We start from the raw sequence: 21,842 nt of genomic DNA, 5'->3' as shown, positions 1-21,842 counted from the left end.
ATCAGGGAAATGCAGATTGGTTTACTACATATACCAGAATGTCCAAAAAAATTTGTGTTACTTAACTGGGTATTGGTGAGAATCTACAGCCACAAGAAGTAAATGTGGAGGAGGAATTAATTGTAACAACCACTTATTTTAGCATTAGTCAAAATAAAGATATGCATAATCCTATGAGCCATCAATTTTAATATACATCCAAAGAAATATGTACATATACGAATCAGGTTAATTATAAATCATAGCAGCATTATTTGTAGTAGCCTCAAAGTAGAAACAACCTGTATGTGTCACACAAGAAGAAAGGATATATAAATTAAAGGATATCCATAACATGGAATACTAACTATCTAATGATAAAGAATTAACCGAGATACATACAACTACATTGTTTAATCTTAAAAACACAATGTTGAATGAAATTAGCTTGACTCAAAATGTACCTGGCATAACTCTAAAGTAAAGAGATAGATGATTGCCATAAAAGAAGAGACAAAAGTTACCTTGGCAGAGAGGAAGGAACTTCTGACCAGAATGGGTAACCTGTAGGGTTTGAGGTATTGACAATGTTCTTGCTTGACCTGTGTGGTTATTATTTCGATGTTTTCTCTATAATATACTGTTAACTTGTATGTATTATTGTTTCATGCACGCTTCTCTATGTGCCACTTTTCACAATAAATAAAGGTAGGGAGGATCTAAAAGGTCAAACTTTTCTTGAACCTGGGCTTTGTTAAAATTAGGAAGGAGCAATGAATTTCAAAAATCCATTAATTACACATTTTAGAGGAATAACCCAGAAGGTGATGTCAGACAGTTTTCCCATCATCAGAAAGGGGGATAAAATTGCCACACTGAAAGGGGAAGAGACTCTCAGATGACATGACTGCTGCATAGATCCTACTTGGATCCCTGAGAAAAGGTACAATATTCTGGAGTGGAGGAAGAGGAAAGCAACAATTGCTGATTCTGCTGATACCCATGAACACTGCTTTGTCTCACCTCCAAGTCTTTATATGTAATACCTTTCTGCCTAGTGTGCTCTTCCCATCACTTCCATTAGATCCTATCTCTCCCTGAAGACTCAGCTTGAAGGCACCTCCTCTCCAAAAAACCCTAGCCCCTACCCTCTCCTTCTAAGAGGAGCCCATCCCTATTAGTCAGGGTCACATGACATAATACCTGTGTGCTGTGGAAGAGGCCTTCCTTCATGACATACCTCTCTTCTGTGGCCTTCAAGAGGGGGAAATAGGAAAAAATGAGTTTGATTCTGAGCTGGGACTCAGCCCATGTTCCCATTCAGTCTTAACCCAACCTCTTTCTACCAGGCAGAAGTGAGTCTATAATTAGCATTTCTGATCAGTTTCTAGTTGACAACTGTTAATACTCTTAATCAGGGGGCCACACTTTGACGGCCACTGCTATAGATCAACAACAATAAAATTTAAAATCACCCAGGAGTCTAATAAAAGATAACAAGACTGCATAGAAAACGGCAAATCACTGTGGATATAAATTAAGTTTATTATTAGTTCTATTTTATAAATTAGAAATCTCAGACCCTGAGAAATAAATACCTTACTCAAAGGTCACAGAGGCAGTGCTGGATTGCAAATATTGGCCTCTGTTACCCACAGATGTGAGCTGGACACTCAGGAATGAATTGTTAACAAAGCCTTCCCAGACCAAAGTAGACAAAGATGCTGTCCTCCAGAACAAAAATGTACATGGCCTCTAAAATCTTTTTTGGGGGAAACTTTGGAAAGTACCAAAAGATAGGGAACCAAGTGTTTTGGGGTGAGATTCATTGTTGACCAAAGCACTTAACAGCCAAAACATTGGGTAACCAGGCCCCATACAAGAAGCTGTACCTGCAGCCCATACCCAATCCCACAGGCTGGCTATCCTTATGCCTTCCACCTCCTCCTCTCTGGCTCAGTCAGAACTCCCAAGATTCAGAAATATGCAATTCATCAAGCTCGTAGGGAGCATCTGCAAAGAGTGTTCAGCAGCTCCTGAAGGTTATTGTGCTAGTAGGTCCTATCTATCTTGGGTGGGGGGCAATAATACTTTGAGGGTGGGACGGATTAACAGCCATCCTGGGTGCTGGTCCAGCACTGTCTAGGGAGGTTAATTTCCCTTTCTTGCTCTTGGAGATAGTCACATTCACTGACTTGGCATTCATTTACTAAGACCCCTTTGGGGCTGAGGAGGTCCCTTTGAAAATAGTGGTGCCAGCTTCTGCCTGGCAATGGTCACCACTCTCTAAACCACTGCTTGCATGTGATGGTGTATTGACAAGAAACAAAGATTCCTGAACAAACCTACCTCCTACACATTCTGGACTCCCACTGAGTCAAGACCATCCCTGGGAATGTTAAGATCAGAGATTAAGATCCATTAAGATCCATACTCAACTGAGCTATCTCCAAGAAACTGGCCTGCCCTGCCCTCTCTCTACCCATGGAAGAGAGCTCCAAAGTGGTTCCAGTATGGCCGTGGCATAGATACCAAGTAACTAAAGGGGTATTCTCCCAGACTTCAAGGTACCTTCCCTTGAAGGGAAGAATACAGAATTTCGATGAGGTCATTCTCTTGCAAAGTCTAAAGGTATCTTACACTGCCTGATGGGGTTGGAAAGCAGGGAAATAAGTCACAGAGACCATGAGGCTCAATCTACTCCTGAGGTTGGTTTTTCTGACTTGACCGTTTCTCAGAGACCCATTGCCAAGGTCCAAAGGCCTATACTGCCATAAAGAAAAGACCCACACATCCCAAGAGCAGTCATAACTAGCTCACCCATTTATTTGACTGAGAACATTAAGGTGGACAACAAAATTGAACAAACTTTAATAAAATTCCTATATAAAACTCAGTCACAGGGCAAACACTTCTCTTTCCTAGTTATTGAGGATTGAGAGCTCCCAATATTCTTTGGAGAATAAACAGTAGTTTTTCTGGGTGTTGCCAGTACTCAAAAAGATATCCATTTACACATTCAAACCAGTAGTTCCTATTGCACATATTAACATTATTTGCCATCTAGCACCCTAAATATATGGTACCTCAACAAATAAATTAAAGAATTCCAGGTGGCACAAAACTATTTCTGTTTGAACTAATATCCTTGAAAAATCACATTATTACAAGTTTTAATAAATACAGTAAGAACAGCTGGCACTTTATTAAAATTCTGGATTTTAGGTCTGGAATTTATTCCATAAATAGTTTCCTTTTTATTTGCTTACTACCTTGGATTCATGTACTCAAGTATTATGCTCTATGAAGTGAACTCTTTCATAGATGCCATGTAAAAATTGTATTAATATGTGCCTCATTATAGAAGCAGCTGGAAGAACTGGATCACATAATTAACTGAAAAGTTACTTAGGAAAAAGCTCTGCTTTTTGCAAAACTTTAAAACACAGGCTGAAGAAAACCAAAGGAACATCTTTTTATATAGAACTCCCACTAGAAATATTATAAATATATATGCAGCATATATATTATATTTGCCTCACTAGCAGATTTTCAGTAAGTCTGGTTGGGATGATGCTATATGGTAGATAAATATCAACAAATAATTGGTGTTTCCACAGTTTTAAAAGACTTCTTTTGAAAAATAATCACAATTTCAAATTATATTATAATTTGTAGTTTACACAATTTAAAAGGGAAGAAAACCTTTCTTGTAAGCCTCATTTGGAAACAGCCACCAGTCCCCAGATATGGATAATGGTGGCTGAGTAATAACACTTGGTCACAATACTAAAAAGAAGTATTTACACCTTTCTGGAAAAGTACCAAATACTTTTTTAAAAGAAAGAAAGATAATCTCAATTAGCATTCCTTGGCGTGCAAAGTCATCAGGAAATGATTATCCATAATGTTGAAAGTTTTCATGATGAATCTTGGAAGCATTCAAAAAAAGCAGAGGGTGGTCATCAAGGATTGTTCAGATTGGGTTCTGTGGGATGACTTGTTCTTAATTTAACTCTGAGTTCCAGGATTTCATTCCCTTTATAACATATCTGGCAGGATCATGTTCAATTTAGTGCAAGTGCAAAATGAAAACTAAACAAAACAAACCAACAAATACATTAGGAGCAAAGGTCGATCGTTAAGATCTATAGTCTTTTCGAACTGTGTGGGCCATCCAGTTCACTTTAGTAGTCCAGCTTTCCCTGAGTGCCTCATCAAATTTCTGCTTAAATTGTTTGAGTGCTTCCTCTTCACTCTTCCCTAAAGCAAGAGAATCCTAAAAAATGAAAGAAAAATTTCTGATTTTATACATTCTTCATTGTGACATGCAAATGTCCAAGTCCATCAGAGGCTGCTGGCTCAATCATGCCTCCCCACCACCTGGTCAAGCAGTGACTCATGTTCTCATTTGAATGCTGTTTACAGGAGGGAAAATGAACACCGATATGGATGATAATATAACCTCTGCCAAATGGTTTTTGAAGATGAAATAAGTTTATGATTACTGCAAGACAACTACTCAGGTGTTAGCCACTTTAACTCCTGGGTAAGAGCCAGGAGTTCTTTATTTCATTCCCTTTGAATACCTGAATGATACAAGCAGGTATAGCTGAGCTCCATGCCCACAAATTCCAATATATATTGAAAGGGGTTTTTACCTTAAGATACTGTATGTCCTTGACTGATGTGAGCTCAGGAAGCCCTGCAGTCAACATCAGTGCAAACAGAGTGATGAAGAGATTCCCATGCCGTCGTAAAATAAGATATGCATCCTCACAGCACTGGCGGAACCTTTAGTTGATTTACCAAATCACAAGATCATGATGTTAGAGGAGAGACAGCAAAATTTCATAAAGGAACAAAAGAGAGACATCTAGATTTTCCATCACAGCTGGAAAATTTCTGCCAAGCTAATGGTTCATTTCTGATTTTAACTTCTTTGAAAACTGTCCCAGAACTAAAATTTACATAGAATAAATCAAACTTTTCATAAACCACATATCTTTAAAAAAAAAAAAACCACTAAATTGAAATTCTATGATAAAAGGCAATATATCAGTATATGTTTTTTTAACCCTATGAGACACAAAAAAATTGATATGAAACAAGTGGTAGTTATAATCCATGAGGATTTCTGAACATAACTTGTGGTCTGCCTATAGAGGCTAAGGTCGCCCAAATCAATGACAATGCTTTTACAATGAGCCTTTTTGTCTTTTTGCCTTGCTTCTCTCCCTGCTTCAAGATGGACATTCAAGAAGACCATCAAATCCTACCTCCCTACTTTTGCCAAAGAAAAAAATGGGTCCAGAGCTATATTCTGCAGAAACACGGGCAAAACTAGAAATGATAATAGTTGTCATTTGATAAGCACACAGTATGTATGGGCAGGTCATATCACATAACATATCTGTAATCATCAAATAGCCCTGAAATTTAATTATACTTTGCCTCATTTTGAGAAGAAAATATGACAAGATAAGCAATGTGCTTGAGAGCATACAAGTAGCAAGCAATAGATGAGAGATTTCAGTTTCTCTGAGTCCCAGCTCTCTCACTGTTCATAGAATGACAAGAAAATGCCTAATCTTTCTTCTCAGCACCTCACTGTCAAATGTCTTAATGGTTTCAAAGACAGATAAAAGGTGGTACACTGTCGGAATAAAACATAGTAGCTATGTCAAATTTCTAGCATTCTTTTTCTCCTTCCTAAGCATTTCTGAACTAAAATATGGATCTGGCAGGAAAATTCCCCAAAAACCTCCTGTTAATAGATGAATTATCTTCCAATTTAAATATACCTCAGCTAAGAAATGCTAGTACAGGTGGTCAGATGAGGAAATGTTAGATGTGCTGACACTTGACATGAGAGCAATACTCACCGGCCGAACTTTTCAGTGTTTCCTGTTTTGCCTTGCTGAATCACATGAATGAAATCATAGGTAAGAATAAAAGGCACTCGCTCCCGTTTAATGCCAAATTTAGACTTGAAATTTCCAAGAATATGTCCAAAGTCAATGTGGAAGAGCTAAAAAACAAATGGGATTTGCCTTAATTTCCCTTGTTTTTCTTGCAGATTCTAAATGGAAAGGCAAGATCTCAGTAGCCCTAGACCCCCATGTACTACACCAGTCTTCACTTGAACCCCTTTTCTCTCTTCATAGCTTACTGGGGAAGAGTGTTTCTATCATCCATACATCTTTGATACTCAGTAGTAATCCTGATATTAAATTGACTATTCCCAGTGGGAAAGAAAAATCTTTAAAAAGAAAACTATATTCAAAATAATAGTCATGTCTGATTTGAAAAAGTCTAATAGTTCCACACATTGAAACGCGTATTTGTCAATATTCTACACAAAGAAATATAACAGAGAGAGTACATCCTTGCCCCACCTGCTCCGTCACACTTCAGTTACTACTGAAGTATTACTTTCCCTTCCCCCTTTAACATGTCTGTCTTGGTATTTGCCTTTGTTTTTAAATGGTATGTGTTCATACTTATTTTTTACCTCATAATTTTAATTCTTATTATGGAAGTTAAGATTTAGTACTCTAGCTCTGATTGCATCAATTTCTGTTCGACCAGTATTCAGTGTTTATATTGTTCAAGTATGTAAATATATATATTTTTTTTTTTAATAGAGGCATGTTTTATTTATTTATTTGTTTGTTTGTTTGTTTATACATGCACTGGGTACAGTCAGAAGCGCGGGAGGGTGAGAGAATTCACCAGAGCCAGAGCGGGGAGCAGAGCAGGCAGAAGGACCGAAGTACACTGCTGAGGGGAGCAGCGGGCGGCAGGAGAGGTCTGCGCGCCATGTGGGACCCTCCTCCGGTGGCCGGGGAGCAGCCGGGGATCGAACCGGCGCCGCAGAGGCCGCGGGCAGCTTCGCAACCCAGCGCTCAACCGCTGCGCCACAGGGGAGGCCCTGTAAATATATTTTAAAGCTAAGCCACGCGGTAGTGGTATACAATGATTTTATTTCCTTTTTTGCTCATCTTTTTCCTTGACAAAGGAAAAAGGGGGGAGGGGCTGTTCTATGATCCTATCTTTAATTCTCCACAAAAATTTAAAACACCTAAAAATCACTATCAAAACAGTTTTTCATACGGTCCTGTAATCTACAGTTCTGGTCGGGATTAACTGTTTTCTAGGCCTGTTGCAGAGTCATCACTCTGGGTTCTCTCTGTCAGTCTTTTCCCATTTGGAATCTCCATTTCTTGAGTCCCACATCATAATTGCTTCCGGTTTAAACCAGGTTTTCTCTATATCAGCACTGACATTCTAGGCCCAATCCTTCTTTGTTGTGGGGTTCTATTCTGTACCCTGTAAGGTATTTAGGTGCATCCCCAGCCTCTACCTACTAGATGTCCTTTGTTCGGTTTCCATAGATCCTTCTATAAGTGAAACCATCCAATAGTTTTCTTTTTCCTTCTGACTTATTTCACTGAACATAAACCCTTCCAGCTCCATCCAATGTTGCTGTGAATGTGTGCCTGAATTCTTAACTAAGTTAAGAGTTCAATAAATATTGGCTTATCCTTAGATTATACCAATTCTATTTTAACTTTTTCTTGTTCCTCTTTTTAATTTCTAAGAATTCTATTTCTGACTTTTAAAAAGAATTCTATTTTCTGACTTTTGCGCCTCCCTGGCGCAAGGGGTTAAGACCCAGCACTGTGAAGCTATCTGTAGCTTCTGCAGCACAAGTTCAATCCCCAGCCAGGGAGCTACCCACATGCACAGCAGACCTCTCCTGTCACGCCCACTGCTCCCCTCAGCAGTGTATTTCAGTACATCTGCCTGTTCTGTTTCCCACTCTGTCTCTGGTGATTGCTCTCACCCCCCACACCTCTGGCCTGTACCCCAGCTCTTGTATGCATAAATAAATCTTTAAAAAAAAAGAATAATCTACTATATATAAATGCAATATAGATCTTTAAAATTTTTAATTATCTCTGTTTACTGCAGTCACTTGTTTCCCAAAATTCTTTTCCCCCCATTTTGCTTATTTTAGTCTCCATTTTTCACAGGGGAGGCTTCCCTCAAATATCTGCTTATTCTTGGCTAGCCATTCATATTTAAGTCTGAGTCAGTAAGAAGCTGAATCAGAAATAAAAATACTTGGTAGGATAGTTCACTGGTGTACTTTCTTGCAGAGTGACTGGAGAGAGACCTCAATTGTCAGGATCTATGGGTCTTTTCACTGGCACCAATCAGATTCTATTGAGAAGAATCATCTAGTGTCTTGCTGAAAGTGGGGATATATACTTGCTTGCTAATGTTCTTGAAGCAAAGCAAGTGGAAGTGACTGGGGACTGTATCACGTAATAAGCCATCTTTCACTTAATGCCCATTTTTAATATGGCAACCTTCCCTCAGTGTTTGTAGAACCTGGTATTCTTAAGTCAGCAGAATCAGTTTCTTCAGAGAATTGATCTCTTTCTTGAGGTTGGGAAGAAGAGACTTGAGCACCTGAATACTCCACATATAAATGTCAATCAATCTACTTTCAGTTCTTCCCACATTCCCATCTTTAGCAGCACCCAGTGCCTCTGAATCCAGAGATTTTCTTGGACCAATATAATGTCAAAAAGATTTCTATTTTCTCAGCTGTGCTAAGTCACTACCACTTTTCTATGTGGTTTGTATTATTCCTCACTGTATCTTTTACCTATTGTGACTTCTTCTCACTATCTCAGACTTCTTGAATTTATATATATTTTATTCTTTAACATCATATTAGAGGAGTATCAGGAAAGAATGAAGAAAAATCTATGTGTTCTATCTGACTAATCAGGAGTCTAAGGGAATCCTTGTGTGAACACAAGGTTCAACTCTCAAAGTCTAAGCCAGAACCATCCAGTGACCCACAGATTTTAATTCAGGAATGCTTCTAGTGTCAGGGAATTCTAACGGTAGCCACACTGAAAATTTATCCCAAATATTTCATCTGCTTTGCTTTATATAAAAGAAATTACAAACAAACGTAAGTTACTCTGAAAAATTATTTTTTCATTTGGAAACTAAGAGCTTCTTCATTAAACAAACTGGTCCAGTTGCCTAGCTACCCTAAAATGATTATTACTCAGATTCCATTTCTCCCTATTCCCATATGATTATATTTGATGTTCTAAAAGAAAAAACAGTTCCACTCAGCTTTTTTTTTTTTATAGCACTGGTATCCTATTTAAAGGTAATACATCCTATATATTACCTGTTCCTTCTATTCTTTAGGTGTGTGTAGATGGGTGTGTCCCCCCCCCCACAAAATTTCTTATGTTGAAAGAATAGGTCACTTTTAAATATCTGCAGTATTTTTTAAACTATTAAATAGATGCTTATCAACTAACTATGCAAACAATAAATACATAAATAAATAAATAAATAAATAAATAAAGGAATGTATGAGGCAAGTGGACAATGAAACAACAAAGGGTAGGAAGTAAAATGAAAGACAAAGACTTCAGCCCTCTTCACTAAGGTTTGAGAACCTTAAAAATGAAAGACTGTGAGTGACTTTGAGAATCACTGAAGAATCTGCTTGTGTTTCATGTGAGACTGTACTATACAAAAGTAGTAGCATCACTGAAGTTCTTGACAGGCTCTGGGGAGCAGCTCACCTGGCCAGTTTTTTTGACCATGATATTGTCACTATGTCTGTCTCCAATCCCAAGTACATAAGAAGCTACACAGTAGCCGGCACAGGATAAAGTAAACTCCTCAATGGCTCGATCCAGGTCATCCCTGAATAAGAGGAAAAATAAAAGCAACAAAGGTTTTTAGCCTCCAAATGTGTGGGACGAGTTCCAATCCACACAGTTCTCTGTGAGAACTGCAACACAGAACTGCCCAAACCATATGAGCAGAAAATGCTGGATTAGCCAAGAGAGGGAGGATGATCACAGCAGAGTCAGCTGTCTTCCTAAAGACATCAGATTATTCAAACTTTGGCCATTCAAAATGTTGTGTCCCAGGGGCATGCTTCAGTGAGAATGGGCAGGTTCATATGCACAGTAATGAAAGGAGACAATCAGCTTTGCTTGGGAATATTTTTATCAGTTTTGAACTAAATTTTGAATTTCATTATTAGAGTTACATATTGCAGTTCCAATCATTTAAGTCATAGGCTCAAGTCAAAAGTGAGTAATACAGGTTCTTTAGATATAAGGTCCTAAAATCAAAATGTGGAAACTGAATCTCACACAAGTCCTTGGATTTTGCCAATGATAAAATTTAAAACTGACTTCAATCTTTAGCCAAATATACTTGCAGAGTGTTTCCCCCTGACTGAAATTCCTTAATTTCCCACATATCAAGGTATCTGCAACACAATAACCATAAATATCGTAATTCCTAGCACTGTAATTTTCAGTTTTAAGAGACCACAGTCTAAAAACTCATGTATTTCTAGTCCAAATATCTACTGAAAGCTCACTAAGTTCACAGAATCACAGGAACTTTAACAAAAATTTTTTTTTAATACTTAAATTCTTAGATTATAACACAGATAATAATAACCAAACAGAATAAACTAACCCAGAATTGTATTCTTTAAGCCAGTTCAGAAGGGCATCTTTGTTGAAAGCTGCTGCAGCAGCCACATTGCTACTGTTCAGCTGAATGTCAGCAATTGTTTCAGAGGTGCTTACAACTTCAATGAGACCAGAGCGGTCTCCTGTTGCTAAACAACCATAAGGCAGCATCCTGAAAGGAAAAAAAAAAAAAAAAGAGTCCCATGTGTATATTATCCATAAAATGAAATGAATCAGTAACTCAGCATCTCTTTGATGTAAAAAGATTTAAAAATCTTTCTTTTAATTTAAAACAAAACCCTTGCCATTATTACATGATTGTCAAATGGGAAAATACAAGTTCTACCTTCCATTAAAGGAGTAAATCTCTTAGCCAACCAATGGAATAACTTACTGGAATTTCAATGTGCCAGCTAAATATATGATATATAGTTATTCTGTGAACTATTCTATTTGTGTAGGTGGATAGAAACACATCAGATAAAAGGAATCTTTCACTTTTACTACAAGTTTCTGGGAAGAGAACCATCCTTTATGAGTAGCAAAGAGTTGTCATTTCATAGGGAAAGCACTTTCTACATTACTTTGGTTAATGTCAACTCCTTCCTCTAGTTGTTGAAGGTTATCTTTGACTCTTAAAAATATAGAGAGTTGGGCCTCCCCGGTGGCGCAGCGGTTGAGCGCTGGGTTGCGAAGCTGCCCGCAGCCTCTGCAGCGTCGGTTCGATCCCCTGCTGCTCCCCGGCCACCGGAGGAGGGTCCCACATGGCACGCAGACATCTCCTGCCGCCCGCTGCTCCCCTCAACAGTATACTTCGGTCCTTCTGCCTGCTCTGCTCCCCGCTCTGGCTCTGGTGAATTCTCTCACCCTCCCGCGCTTCTGACTGTACCCAGTGCTTGTATAAATTAATAAATAAATCTTTAAAAAAAAAAAAAAGAATATTTAAAAAAAAAAATGTTACTTCCTTGTTGACATTTTTACACTGGCTTCCCACCTTACAGTATAGCCAGTTTGCTTGACGCGCCTCATAAGGTTTTCAGTATGGCCCCTTTCACCTTTCCTAGAATCCTCCCCTTGTTCCCTATGTTCCTACTATACTGGCTTCCTTGCTACTCCTCAAACATATTAGACACAATATTGTCTAATTCCTTTATTCATGTTATTTTTTCTACACGCTATTGGAAAATATTCTTCCTCAAAGATATCCATCTGGCTTATTTACCTCTTTGAAATATCACCATCTCAGTGAGAAATTCCCAGATCATCCTATTTAAAATTGTAACACTATTTATGATACAGTATTTGCTATCTCTTCCCTGCTTTATTTTTCTCTACAACTCTCAATACTACCTAATATTCTATACATTTAATTATTTCATTTATTGTCTGTCTCCACAATTAAGATGAAGTTCAGGCAAGGATGTTTTATTTACTGCTATATATCCTCAGTGCCTGAGAATGTGTCTGGTATAAAGCAGGTACTCAGTAGATCTTTTTATTTTTTTATTTTATTTTATTTTATTTTTAATAGAGGCATGTTTTATTTATTTATTTGTTTGTTTTTTGTTTATACATGCACTGGGTACAGTCAGAAGCGCGAGAGGGTGAGAGAATTCACCAGAGCCAGAGCAGGGAGCAGAGCAGGCAGAAGGACCGAAGTACACCGCTGAGGGGAGCAGCGGGCGGCAGGAGAGGTCTGCACGCCATGTGGGACCCTGCCCGGTGGCCGGGGAGCAGCCGGGGATCGAACCAGCGCCGCAGAGGCTGCAGGCAGCTTCGCAACCCAGCGCTCAACCACTGCGCCACCGGGGGAGGCCCTCAGTAGATCTTTTTAAATGGTCAAATTTAACAACAAAATTCTTATACATTAGGTTCCTAACTTTATAAATGAGGAATGACAACAATTTGCAAAAGGTCACACAATCAAATAAGTGAAAGGTCCAAGATTCAAAACTAGGCCCGTGTCACTCCAAAATATTCTTTTTAAACTCCACAGTCACTATGTTAACAGGTCTCTAAGGTTGCTTATTATGCAAAATAATTTTTGCCAAGTATAAACAGGCAACATTTTGCTTTGATTTGCATTTCTATAATCCCTAGTAAAAATAAGAATTTCCTTAGATTTCTTTTAGCTGCTGTAAGAATTTCTTTTGTGAGTTAGCTATTTAATTTTTTTGCTTATTTATTCAGGATATAAACATTTCTTAAAGCATAAGTTTATATGTTAATATCCATTTTTCATCGATGTAAACATATTCTTCAGTTATCTAAAGGTTGAGTATTGTCATTAGAGCAATTCCATAATGGAATGAGAAACCTTGGAAAAGATCAAATGAAAAAATGTGGTGTTAGGTGACAAAAGAAAACATAACAAATGAAATTCATAGTTTCAATAAATGTTTGGACGCAGCTATGTGACAGAAATGATATTAGCTGATGGTGACAAAGAGGTGTGCAAAAAACCAATTTCTACTTTCATTAAACAGACAATGCACAAATAGGCACATGCATAGTGATCCAGGGGAGAAAGTCAAGACTCAAGAAAGATCTCCAAGAGTAGGAATAATAGCAGAGCTGGAAGAGAGTGCAAGAGAGAACATAAAAGCAAGGTGGGAAGGAGAAACAGTGTTATAAAGATCATTAAGACCCCCACATGCCAAGACTTTATGATAAAGGAGAGGGAAGGTGTGTGTGTGACTCTAGGGAGAATGTATGAGTGTTATGAAACAATCAGATAAAAGAGGAAAGTTTTATCAAATAGTACCTAACATTCTTTCCAACAAACAATTCAATTATTTTACATCCATCTAAGCACTTTCTTAGATCTAGAAAAATAAGGTTGGGAGAATTATCAAACTATATGCTGGTAGACTGGAATGCCGAGTGATTGCTTTACATTTTCATTATTACTTCCCTTTTAAAAAAAATTACTAGTCACTAAGAAAGGTAGCTAGGGAGCATAAAAATATCCCTCTCCTTATCGTGACAGAACACATGCTAGAGTACACTTTGGCTCACTTTCCTGCATCTCCTCCTACTCCACTTGCAATCAAACTGGACAAAAGTTCAACAACTTCCTCTTCAAAAGCAGGCAAGGATAAAAGCATTCAGTGTCTTGAAGATGAAGTGCTTACAATGGGAAGGAAAAAACATCCTTGTCAAAAAGACAGTTTGGCAGAAGTCAAGCTGGGGACAAATAGATGGAGCCCAGATCCTCTTGCACAGGCAGTGGGCACCCTTTCATACACTTCTACATTTCTTATAAAGGTCAATATAACAATTGGTAATGCTTACCTTCTTTTCTCACATTTCTAATCCAAAGATCAATTTGTTACCTTTCCACTAAATCAAGACTGAAAATGAAGTAAATTCTATAGGACTGGGGATGGCAGCTCCATACCCTTTCTCTGAATGGGTATGTAGAAAAAAGTTTTAAATGGTCTTGACTCTTGACACATCGACTCAAGTCTGAGTTGTGCCATAGCCTTCAAGAGGAAAGAACGACTCCTTTTCTTAATGTTTACATTACTTCCATCTTCTTCTTTATCCTTCTGAAACTACTGATATTGGTGTCATTAAAGAACTGCTGTGGAGCACTCTTAAAAGGGGGGAGGATTCCCTTAATGTAAAGTCACAATGAAGACAACAGTGCAAAAACCAAAGTCACCTGTATGCAGAGTTGGGGGAAAAGAGAAGGAGACTGACAAATCTATCATGTAGAAACTGCTCTAACTGACAGCAAAAGCCAATTGCCTATTATTTGTCAACCAAAGGAGGTCAGAGTTGTAAAATACTGATGGCTTCTAATTTGGAATGAGAGATATCTAAAGTATATTAGGAGACAGATAAAAATGAAAATGGAAAATATATACTTTCATTCTTGCTAATCACATGGCACTGTTACAGTACTAAAAATATCCTGATTGAAGTTGTAATGTGTAGAAGGTACCTGAATATTTTAGAGTGTACTTAAAAGAGTGTGTGCAACGTGACCTAGTTTAACCTGAACAGCTGGTCAAAAGAAAAACAAACACAGTAAGAATGCTGGAGCATCTGTATTTATAGAAAGAATTTTTTTAAGGTGAAAAAATATTAGTTTGAAAATGAACTCAAAAGAATGAAAGTCCTACATATTTTTTTAAACATGGGGTCAGAGTACAAAAGCCAGCAAAGATCTCACTGGACAGACAAGTTCCTTTTTCTTCTTAGACACATAATGGTTCCCATCAGACAGACACCCGGTTTATTTCTAGCACTCCCACATGTGGCGGCCTCAGCCTCCTTTTTGTCTGAGGTCACAATGAACTTCATTTGATGTTGAGTATACTTTACATTTGAATAGGATGGGTAAAATCAAAAAAAGAATAGCATTTGATTGGGGTTTTCAATAAGGTTAATGGAATTAAGGACAAAGTCTTTAGCTCAACCTTTCCTAACATTAACAAAACTCATCATATAGCCTGAATTTATGCTTATCAAAGGAGGCCACTGTTAAACTGATAAATCCTGGAAAGGACCATGAAAGACTAGCCTAAGTTTGAAAAGTTACCCCCACTTTTGTGGTATAAAATCAAGTGAAAATATTTCTGGTGGGTTTTACTTTATAGAAAGAGTCAGTAAACTTTTGCTGGAAGAAGTTATATAATAATGAGTATTTCAGGCACTGTAAACTATTAGGTCACTAATAACTCTGCAGTTACAACATAAAAGCAGTCATAAACAACATCTAAACAAATGGATGATGGATAAATGTCAATAAAACTTTATTTACCACACCCTCCCCACAAAAGGGCAGCCCAGACCCTTCTTACAAGTCACCCATTCCTCCTATCTTTGAAGAATTTCTTATAAGTGGCTAACCAAATAACTACATAGTCAAAAACACAAATTCTAATTTTACACAGCTGTACTAGAAATTCCTCCTAACTTAAAAGTAAAACCCTGTGTTTACAGTGTTCAAAGGGTCCTTTTTAGATGGTCTGTATAATAATCTCTCTTCTTTATTCAAATCACATCTACAAATCCCACAAAAGGAACTAAACCCATAGCCTTTCTACCTTAACAATACTAGAATAATTTACTTGGGAAGGATATAAGACTGAGAATGTTTCCTTTAAAAAAAAAAGTCATCAAAAAGAAATTAGTGGAAAATTATATATTTTGGGCATAGGAACACTTCGATAAACCAAGTTACTGGACATGTCTTACCACAATTGCTTTCTCACTTTAGACTGGTAAGATAATAGAAATAATAGGTTTAGAATGACAGACCTAACCGTATACAATCACAGTGTATACCGTAAATATGAGGGTGAAGCTAGTACAAAGGATATTTTCTATAGAATTATCGTGTTTTGAATGCTCTGATGGATCCCAGTAAGACTTCAGTCACAATGAAGTGTTTCTTTGACTGGACTCAGACCTCTTCTAGCATAATTTGCCTATTTCCTGGGAGAGTTTCTCAAAAGTAACCAGAGCCAACTGTTTAACAATGCAGTTATCTAAGGGGTAAATAACAGCTGATACAAACAATACACTGACCAAAAAGCTTAATATAAGCTTGGGAGTTAGATGTCCACAGGGAACAGAGAAAAATTCTCTAAAAGACCATGTGCATGGATAGAGTATTATGCATGCCCAGAGTTGTGCACAGGCGCAGGAAAGAACTCAAATGGCTTCTCTTTTCTTGTGAACTTCGAGGCATTACACAAGTTAGGGTTAAGTCATTATTCTGAATTTCCTGACTGACTGCTGAAGGCAAGCCTCAACATGCACACAAAGTCCCCTAGTAAAGAATGGAAGACACGTGGTTTCCAGGCATTTAAAAAAATCTAAGTTCAATCATTAGCTGGCCAGTAAACTAGCCAGTGACCACACATGACAAAAAATTAAAAGAACTGAAGATTATTCTAACATAATTAGTGAGAAAAGTTAATAAACAACAAAGAGCAACAACAAAATATCCTTAGCAAGCAGGACTATCTCATTTTCAAAGTTGTCAAATTACAAAGTGATCAGTTTAAGAGAAAAATATGAGATATTTTTTAAAACTCAGACAATATGGCAAATCCACAAGAAAAAAAGCACACTGAAAGGTGAAAGGTATTCCTAAGAAAGGTATTCCTAAGAAAGCCCAAATGTTGAACTTAATAAGCAAAAATCTTTAAATATCTATTTTAAGTATGTTCAAAGAACTAATAAAGAGAATCATGTGTAAAGAACATATTCAAAGTGTTGGAAGATCATCAACTGAGAATTCAATATCCAGTAAAACTATTCTTCAAAAAAACCAAACTAAAACTATTCTTCAGAAAACAAAATTTACAAAGCCATAATAATCAAGACTATGCATAAACAGACATGTAGATCAATGCAGTCCAGGAAAAACCCTCACATTTACAGTCAAGTGATGTTTGACTGTGCCAAGAAATTCATTGAAGAAAGAATCGTCTTTTCAACAAAACTCTAACAAGACAGAGAAGGGTGAAAAAAACACATATGAAACAATTTTAGACATGCAAAAGGATAAAAGATTTGAACAAGGCAGAAATTTTTAAATTTTACAAGAGGATGTTATTAAAAAAAAAAAAACTATGACAATAATTTTGAAAACCTTAATGAACTGTAAAATTCTTTTTTTAAAAGATTTATTATTTATTTATGCATACAAGAACTGGGGTACAGGCCAGAGGTGTGTGGGGGGGGGGGCGGTGAGAGGATTCACCAGAGACAGAGTGGGGAACAGAATAGGCAGATTGACTGAAATATACTGCTGAGGGGAGCAGCGGAAGAGTCAGGAGAGGTCTGCTGTGCCGAAGTCCAAACCTACAAACCTATTCATTCTTTCTGGAATCTCAGACATATGTATAGTTTTATACCTACTGAGATTGAAATAAGATAATGTATTTGAGCATACACTATAAATAGTAAAGTGCTTTGTAAGTATTATGAACAACAAATAACAGTAAATAATAAGAGGAAAGGAATCATGAGTTAAAGATCACATGAGAGAAAAATTCGGTAGAAATCTCACCGAAGATCCAGACCAGCTTCTTTCCAGAGTAAATCCATTAGGCGCAGCATTTGGAGTGTTAACATATCCTGTCGTAAATCTAAGGGGGATAAAAGTGCTTTATTATAAATGCTTTCAACTTTATGCCTAATAATGTTAATTCAAAATTAGCTAATTCAGTCATAATTAACTGAAACTACTGACAAATGTTTGGTTTGTTAACATGTCCCTGTAACACTACTTAAGAAATTTAAAAGGGGGGAAAGCAAATATTTTTAAAAAATGAATAATGATGTAAAAAAAAATAATAAAAAATTAAAAAGTTATTTTAATAATATAATTTTAATAATATAAGCTCCTTTACTACTTGTGAAGAACAAGATAATACATACAATACTGCATTGCATGGCACAAAGTATGCTTATTTACCATCCATACAATTCACACCACTAAATTTTCCCTTCTTGTTTGTTTCAAGGGACACACTAAAACAATATTCTTAAGAATCATGTTAGTAACTGCATGATGAATTTTCACAAAACTGTAACACTTGGTTGTATTTATAATCATGTTTTAAGGGTAACATTTAGGTAACAGGTTATGGGAAGCACCCATTTCCACATAATGATATTCATATAGTCAAGTGGGGTTAAAAATCTAGCAAAAACACTACAAGTTCTTTCTTAACTAACTGTAAGCACATATTTTATACACATTTACTTAAGTATCTTAATTACTTTTCAACAACCCCAACACAAAGATGCTATAATCCTCATGGACACGAAGAACCTAAAGTTCAATGAACCTTGTAAGACTTGCAATAGCAAACAAATAAATAGTGGCAGTCATGACTTTTCTAGTTAGTGTGATTACTTCACAGGCATTTCTTTCATCAAGTACTGGGTCTATAAGTCAGTAAGATTTATTTTAATTAAAATATAAATGAATAATTTAAAATATAGCAGAAACATCAAAATTGCTATCAATGAAATAGGACATATGAATACATTATTGAAAATATTTTCCTATATTTCACAAATTCTTCCCCAAATAAGCAGACAGTCTCTGTAATCTGTAGGAAAAAGGGTAAGGTTTACTTAAACAATGTACTTAGTAAATACAGAAATAATTTTCCAAAAGGAGGAAAAGTGATTTAGGACACGCCCAATTTTACCCTATGACCACTAATAGCTTCTTCCTGACTGCTACGTCTTACACATTTATACTTCACTTTTCTGATAAAGCAAACTGAGAACAAATAAAAATTACTAAGGAATTTGGCTATGTAAAAGCCTTGTACATACCATCACCATTTTTAAAAATAACTCCAACTGAATCCTCACCAAACACCTTGTTATTGTACACGAGCCACAAAGGCTTCATTTTGGAATCCATGTATTTACATTTTTCAACACTGAAATCAAACAAGGAGAAAATCAGTCCACTTCAATTTAAAGATACGGTAACATCATGATTTTCCCAGGATACACTAAGTTTGGAAAAATCCCTCACCTCTTCCATTCAGATCTGCAGAAGTCAGAGTTACAACATTTTCACTTGGTAGAAAAGCAACTGGGATGACAGCATTAGTTGGCATGTAGTGATGCCAGATGGACTGAACTGAAAACCCAATTTGCCCTTCTCACTTCCTACACTTGAAATCACTCCTTCTCTATTCTTCTTTAACTTTTATTTTTATATAGTCAATAAAACTCAGAACATATCACTGGATTAAAATTACAATTGAGTTTATACTTGATTTCCTTTTTTAATTCTTTATTCTTTTTTTTAAAATTTATTTATTTATATATATTTTACATCTATACTTGATTCTTAAAGAGTAATCAACTTTGAATACTGATATACTGAACACATATTACTTTTATAAGAATGAAAAAGAAATAACTTTCCAAATTCAAGATCTCACTTTGAAATCGAAACATTAATTAGTAAATTATTATTGCTGCCAATATTCTGCGTACATAGGATTTCAAACTTAGAAACAAATAAGACAGAAAACAAATTTATTACATACAACTGAAAGGACATTACATTGTAATAACTTTCACCAAACCAACAGGTAAATTTAGTTGGTAGGCATACATGCTATTAAACACAATAACCTGTGAGGACTTTGAGAAATTCCTTCTTTATACCCTTTACTGGGAGCATCCTACTGCTCTTCCAAGGTACTCACATGGAAATATTTTCTGCATTGCTATATTAATGGGAGGTTCACGGAGTTCAGTAGATAGTTACTTACTAGAGTTCTGAGAGGATGACACATGGGTTCAAAGGCGACTGCAGGTCTGAGAGGGCTTCCCGATAAGCATTCTGTTTTAAACAAGTGTGCATGGCCTCTTTCCCTTTGGCTCTGTTTAGCTTCATTGCATTGAGTTTGATTAAACTATTTAAAGTTTTTAATTTATTGAGTGCTTCAACCTGAAAAATAAGTTTCCCCCACCACCAAAATTCATTTGTGGTTAAAATAAAGTACAATAACACTTGGTGATCCCTTTAATCAGTAATCATTCCCTCCCCAACCCTCTCATTTCCTGTAAACACATGACAACCAACTAAAGAACACTGTTTTGGCTTATGACAAACATAAGATACAACATAAGATACAACATAAAATTATTTTTATAATCTGTTACTTAAAGCTCCATTTTCAAACATTAACCCTTTTCTTAAATGAAGAAGATAAGAAACAATACTCAAAACTCTGCAGTTCAATGAGTAATTGAAATTGAAATACAACAAATCTAAAACACTCCATTTGGCCATCTCCATAATACAAGGAGTAAATCTATGTACAACAAATCCTGGGGTTCATGACATTCAACCATTATACCTACTTATTGTCATCACTCCTTATAAAAAACTTATGCTAGTAGCACAGTGATTCAAGAATGATTTTAAACTACTGTGTTTAAAAAATCAACTTTATTAATAATAATTGAGTCTTTCCATGTCATATTATGTAAAATTCCATAAGACAGACCCAGTCTCAGCCAACCATAAATCAAAAGGGAATATTCATTCTGGAAACAAATGATAAAAACAGAATATTTCTCTCAATATGTAAGTTGTATATAATAAGTATATAAAATATGTATGCAACAAACATTAGAACACCATCGCTTGTATTTATTTTACACCATGTTTTCATTTTTGAACTCTGAATCTAAGCAAAGAAACCACTAAAGACCCCATAGGGAGGTGAATTCAGGCATGCACTTTCTACAGACAGACTGAAGGCATGCTCACAGGAAACTGGAAAGGTTCTATGCAGTTTAATGATAAAATTAAGATGGCTGAGTTCTGCCAAGTTAGCCATCTGTCGAAACCACAGACACTCCACTTCTCAACAATTTTAGGAGCTATACAAACACTGGTGAAAAGGGAACTAGCTGAAAACTGGGCTAGCCAAACAGAAACTTACTGAAATATTTCAAATTTGAAGTTCTTCCTTGTTTATACAGTTGCAAATTTTCATACCCCATTACTAATTGTGTTGATATCCAATTCCCTGAACAATGTTCTGAATATCCCCATGGACATAAGTCAAATACTTGTTTGTGTTTCAACACTTTGACTTTTTATAGGTTTACAGTGATAACAGGAAACTGCCATATAAAGGGTACCACATTCCCTTGCTATTCATCAGTCAAGAAAAATAGTAAGAATAATGTGATCATACATCTGTCATGTGTTTGGATTTTATTCTCCATGCAGAGATAAAAAGGGGAGAAGGAGAGAGATGACATAATTCATCTACATTTTGTAAACTTTCACTTTATATGCTGTGTAGAGAATGTGGGGAGAAGGGACAAAAATGGAAACAAATGGCATAATTAGGAGAGTAATAAAGAAAAGTCTGGTAAGGAGGATGATGGATCTGACTAGGATGGTAGCCATGAACACAAGAGGCACTGATAGGTATGAGATATATTTAAGAGGTCTATAAGATTAAGGGAATTAATAGATATATACCTTATGTTATTATAAAGAATTATGATAATAATTGCTTAATAATTCATAATAACAGGTGAATGAATGTTAACTATTACCATCATAAATGGGCTTTCAAAAAGGGAGGGATGAGATAAAGTTGTTTAAACACAAATGAATAAAATTAAAATAGAACAGTAAAATAATCTATGAAAACCTATGGGAGGGCCTCCCGGTGGCGCAGCGGTTGAGCGCTGGGTTGCGAAGCTGCGCGCGGCCTCTGCGGCGCCGGTTCGATCCCCGGCTGCTCCCGGCCACCAGAGGAGGGTCCCACATGGCGCGCAGACCTCTCCTGC

The 21,842-nt window shown here is 36.6% G+C and overlaps 2 protein-coding genes across 4 annotated transcripts in view; one reads left to right on the top strand and one right to left on the bottom strand.

Moving 5' to 3' along the window:
- The window catches only part of FAIM (Fas apoptotic inhibitory molecule), a 49,820-nt gene that overhangs the window by 23,122 nt on the left and 4,856 nt on the right, over window positions 1-21,842 (top strand). The window contains exon 5 of one of the 2 annotated variants that reach the window (XM_054700782.1): window positions 5,228-5,580. The exons of the other annotated variant lie outside the window; for it this stretch is intronic. Within the exon in view, the coding sequence (XP_054556757.1) occupies window positions 5,228-5,326 (99 nt within the window). The 3' untranslated portion in view covers window positions 5,327-5,580. Of the gene's footprint in view, window positions 1-5,227; window positions 5,581-21,842 lie in introns of those variants that run through there. 2 annotated transcript variants of the gene reach the window in all.
- The window catches only part of PIK3CB (phosphatidylinositol-4,5-bisphosphate 3-kinase catalytic subunit beta), a 152,057-nt gene continuing 132,989 nt past the window's right edge, over window positions 2,775-21,842 (bottom strand). For both annotated transcript variants that reach the window (XM_037525893.2, XM_037525894.2), the window contains 8 exons: window positions 19,796-19,974; window positions 18,837-18,946; window positions 17,554-17,632; window positions 10,525-10,692; window positions 9,609-9,732; window positions 5,865-6,010; window positions 4,641-4,773; window positions 2,775-4,258 (listed from right to left, as the gene is read on the bottom strand). In XM_037525893.2, coding sequence (XP_037381790.1) covers window positions 4,121-4,258; window positions 4,641-4,773; window positions 5,865-6,010; window positions 9,609-9,732; window positions 10,525-10,692; window positions 17,554-17,632; window positions 18,837-18,946; window positions 19,796-19,974 — 1,077 coding nt within the window. In that variant the 3' untranslated portion in view covers window positions 2,775-4,120. The remainder of the gene's footprint in view (window positions 4,259-4,640; window positions 4,774-5,864; window positions 6,011-9,608; window positions 9,733-10,524; window positions 10,693-17,553; window positions 17,633-18,836; window positions 18,947-19,795; window positions 19,975-21,842) is intronic.

The sequence above is a fragment of the Talpa occidentalis genome, unplaced genomic scaffold (assembly GCF_014898055.3).
Source record: "Talpa occidentalis isolate TD23 unplaced genomic scaffold, MPIMG_talOcc4v2.1 talOcc4.4, whole genome shotgun sequence".
Classification (NCBI taxonomy): Eukaryota; Metazoa; Chordata; class Mammalia; order Eulipotyphla; family Talpidae; genus Talpa; species Talpa occidentalis.
This window is presented reverse-complemented; position numbering and strand designations above follow the sequence as displayed.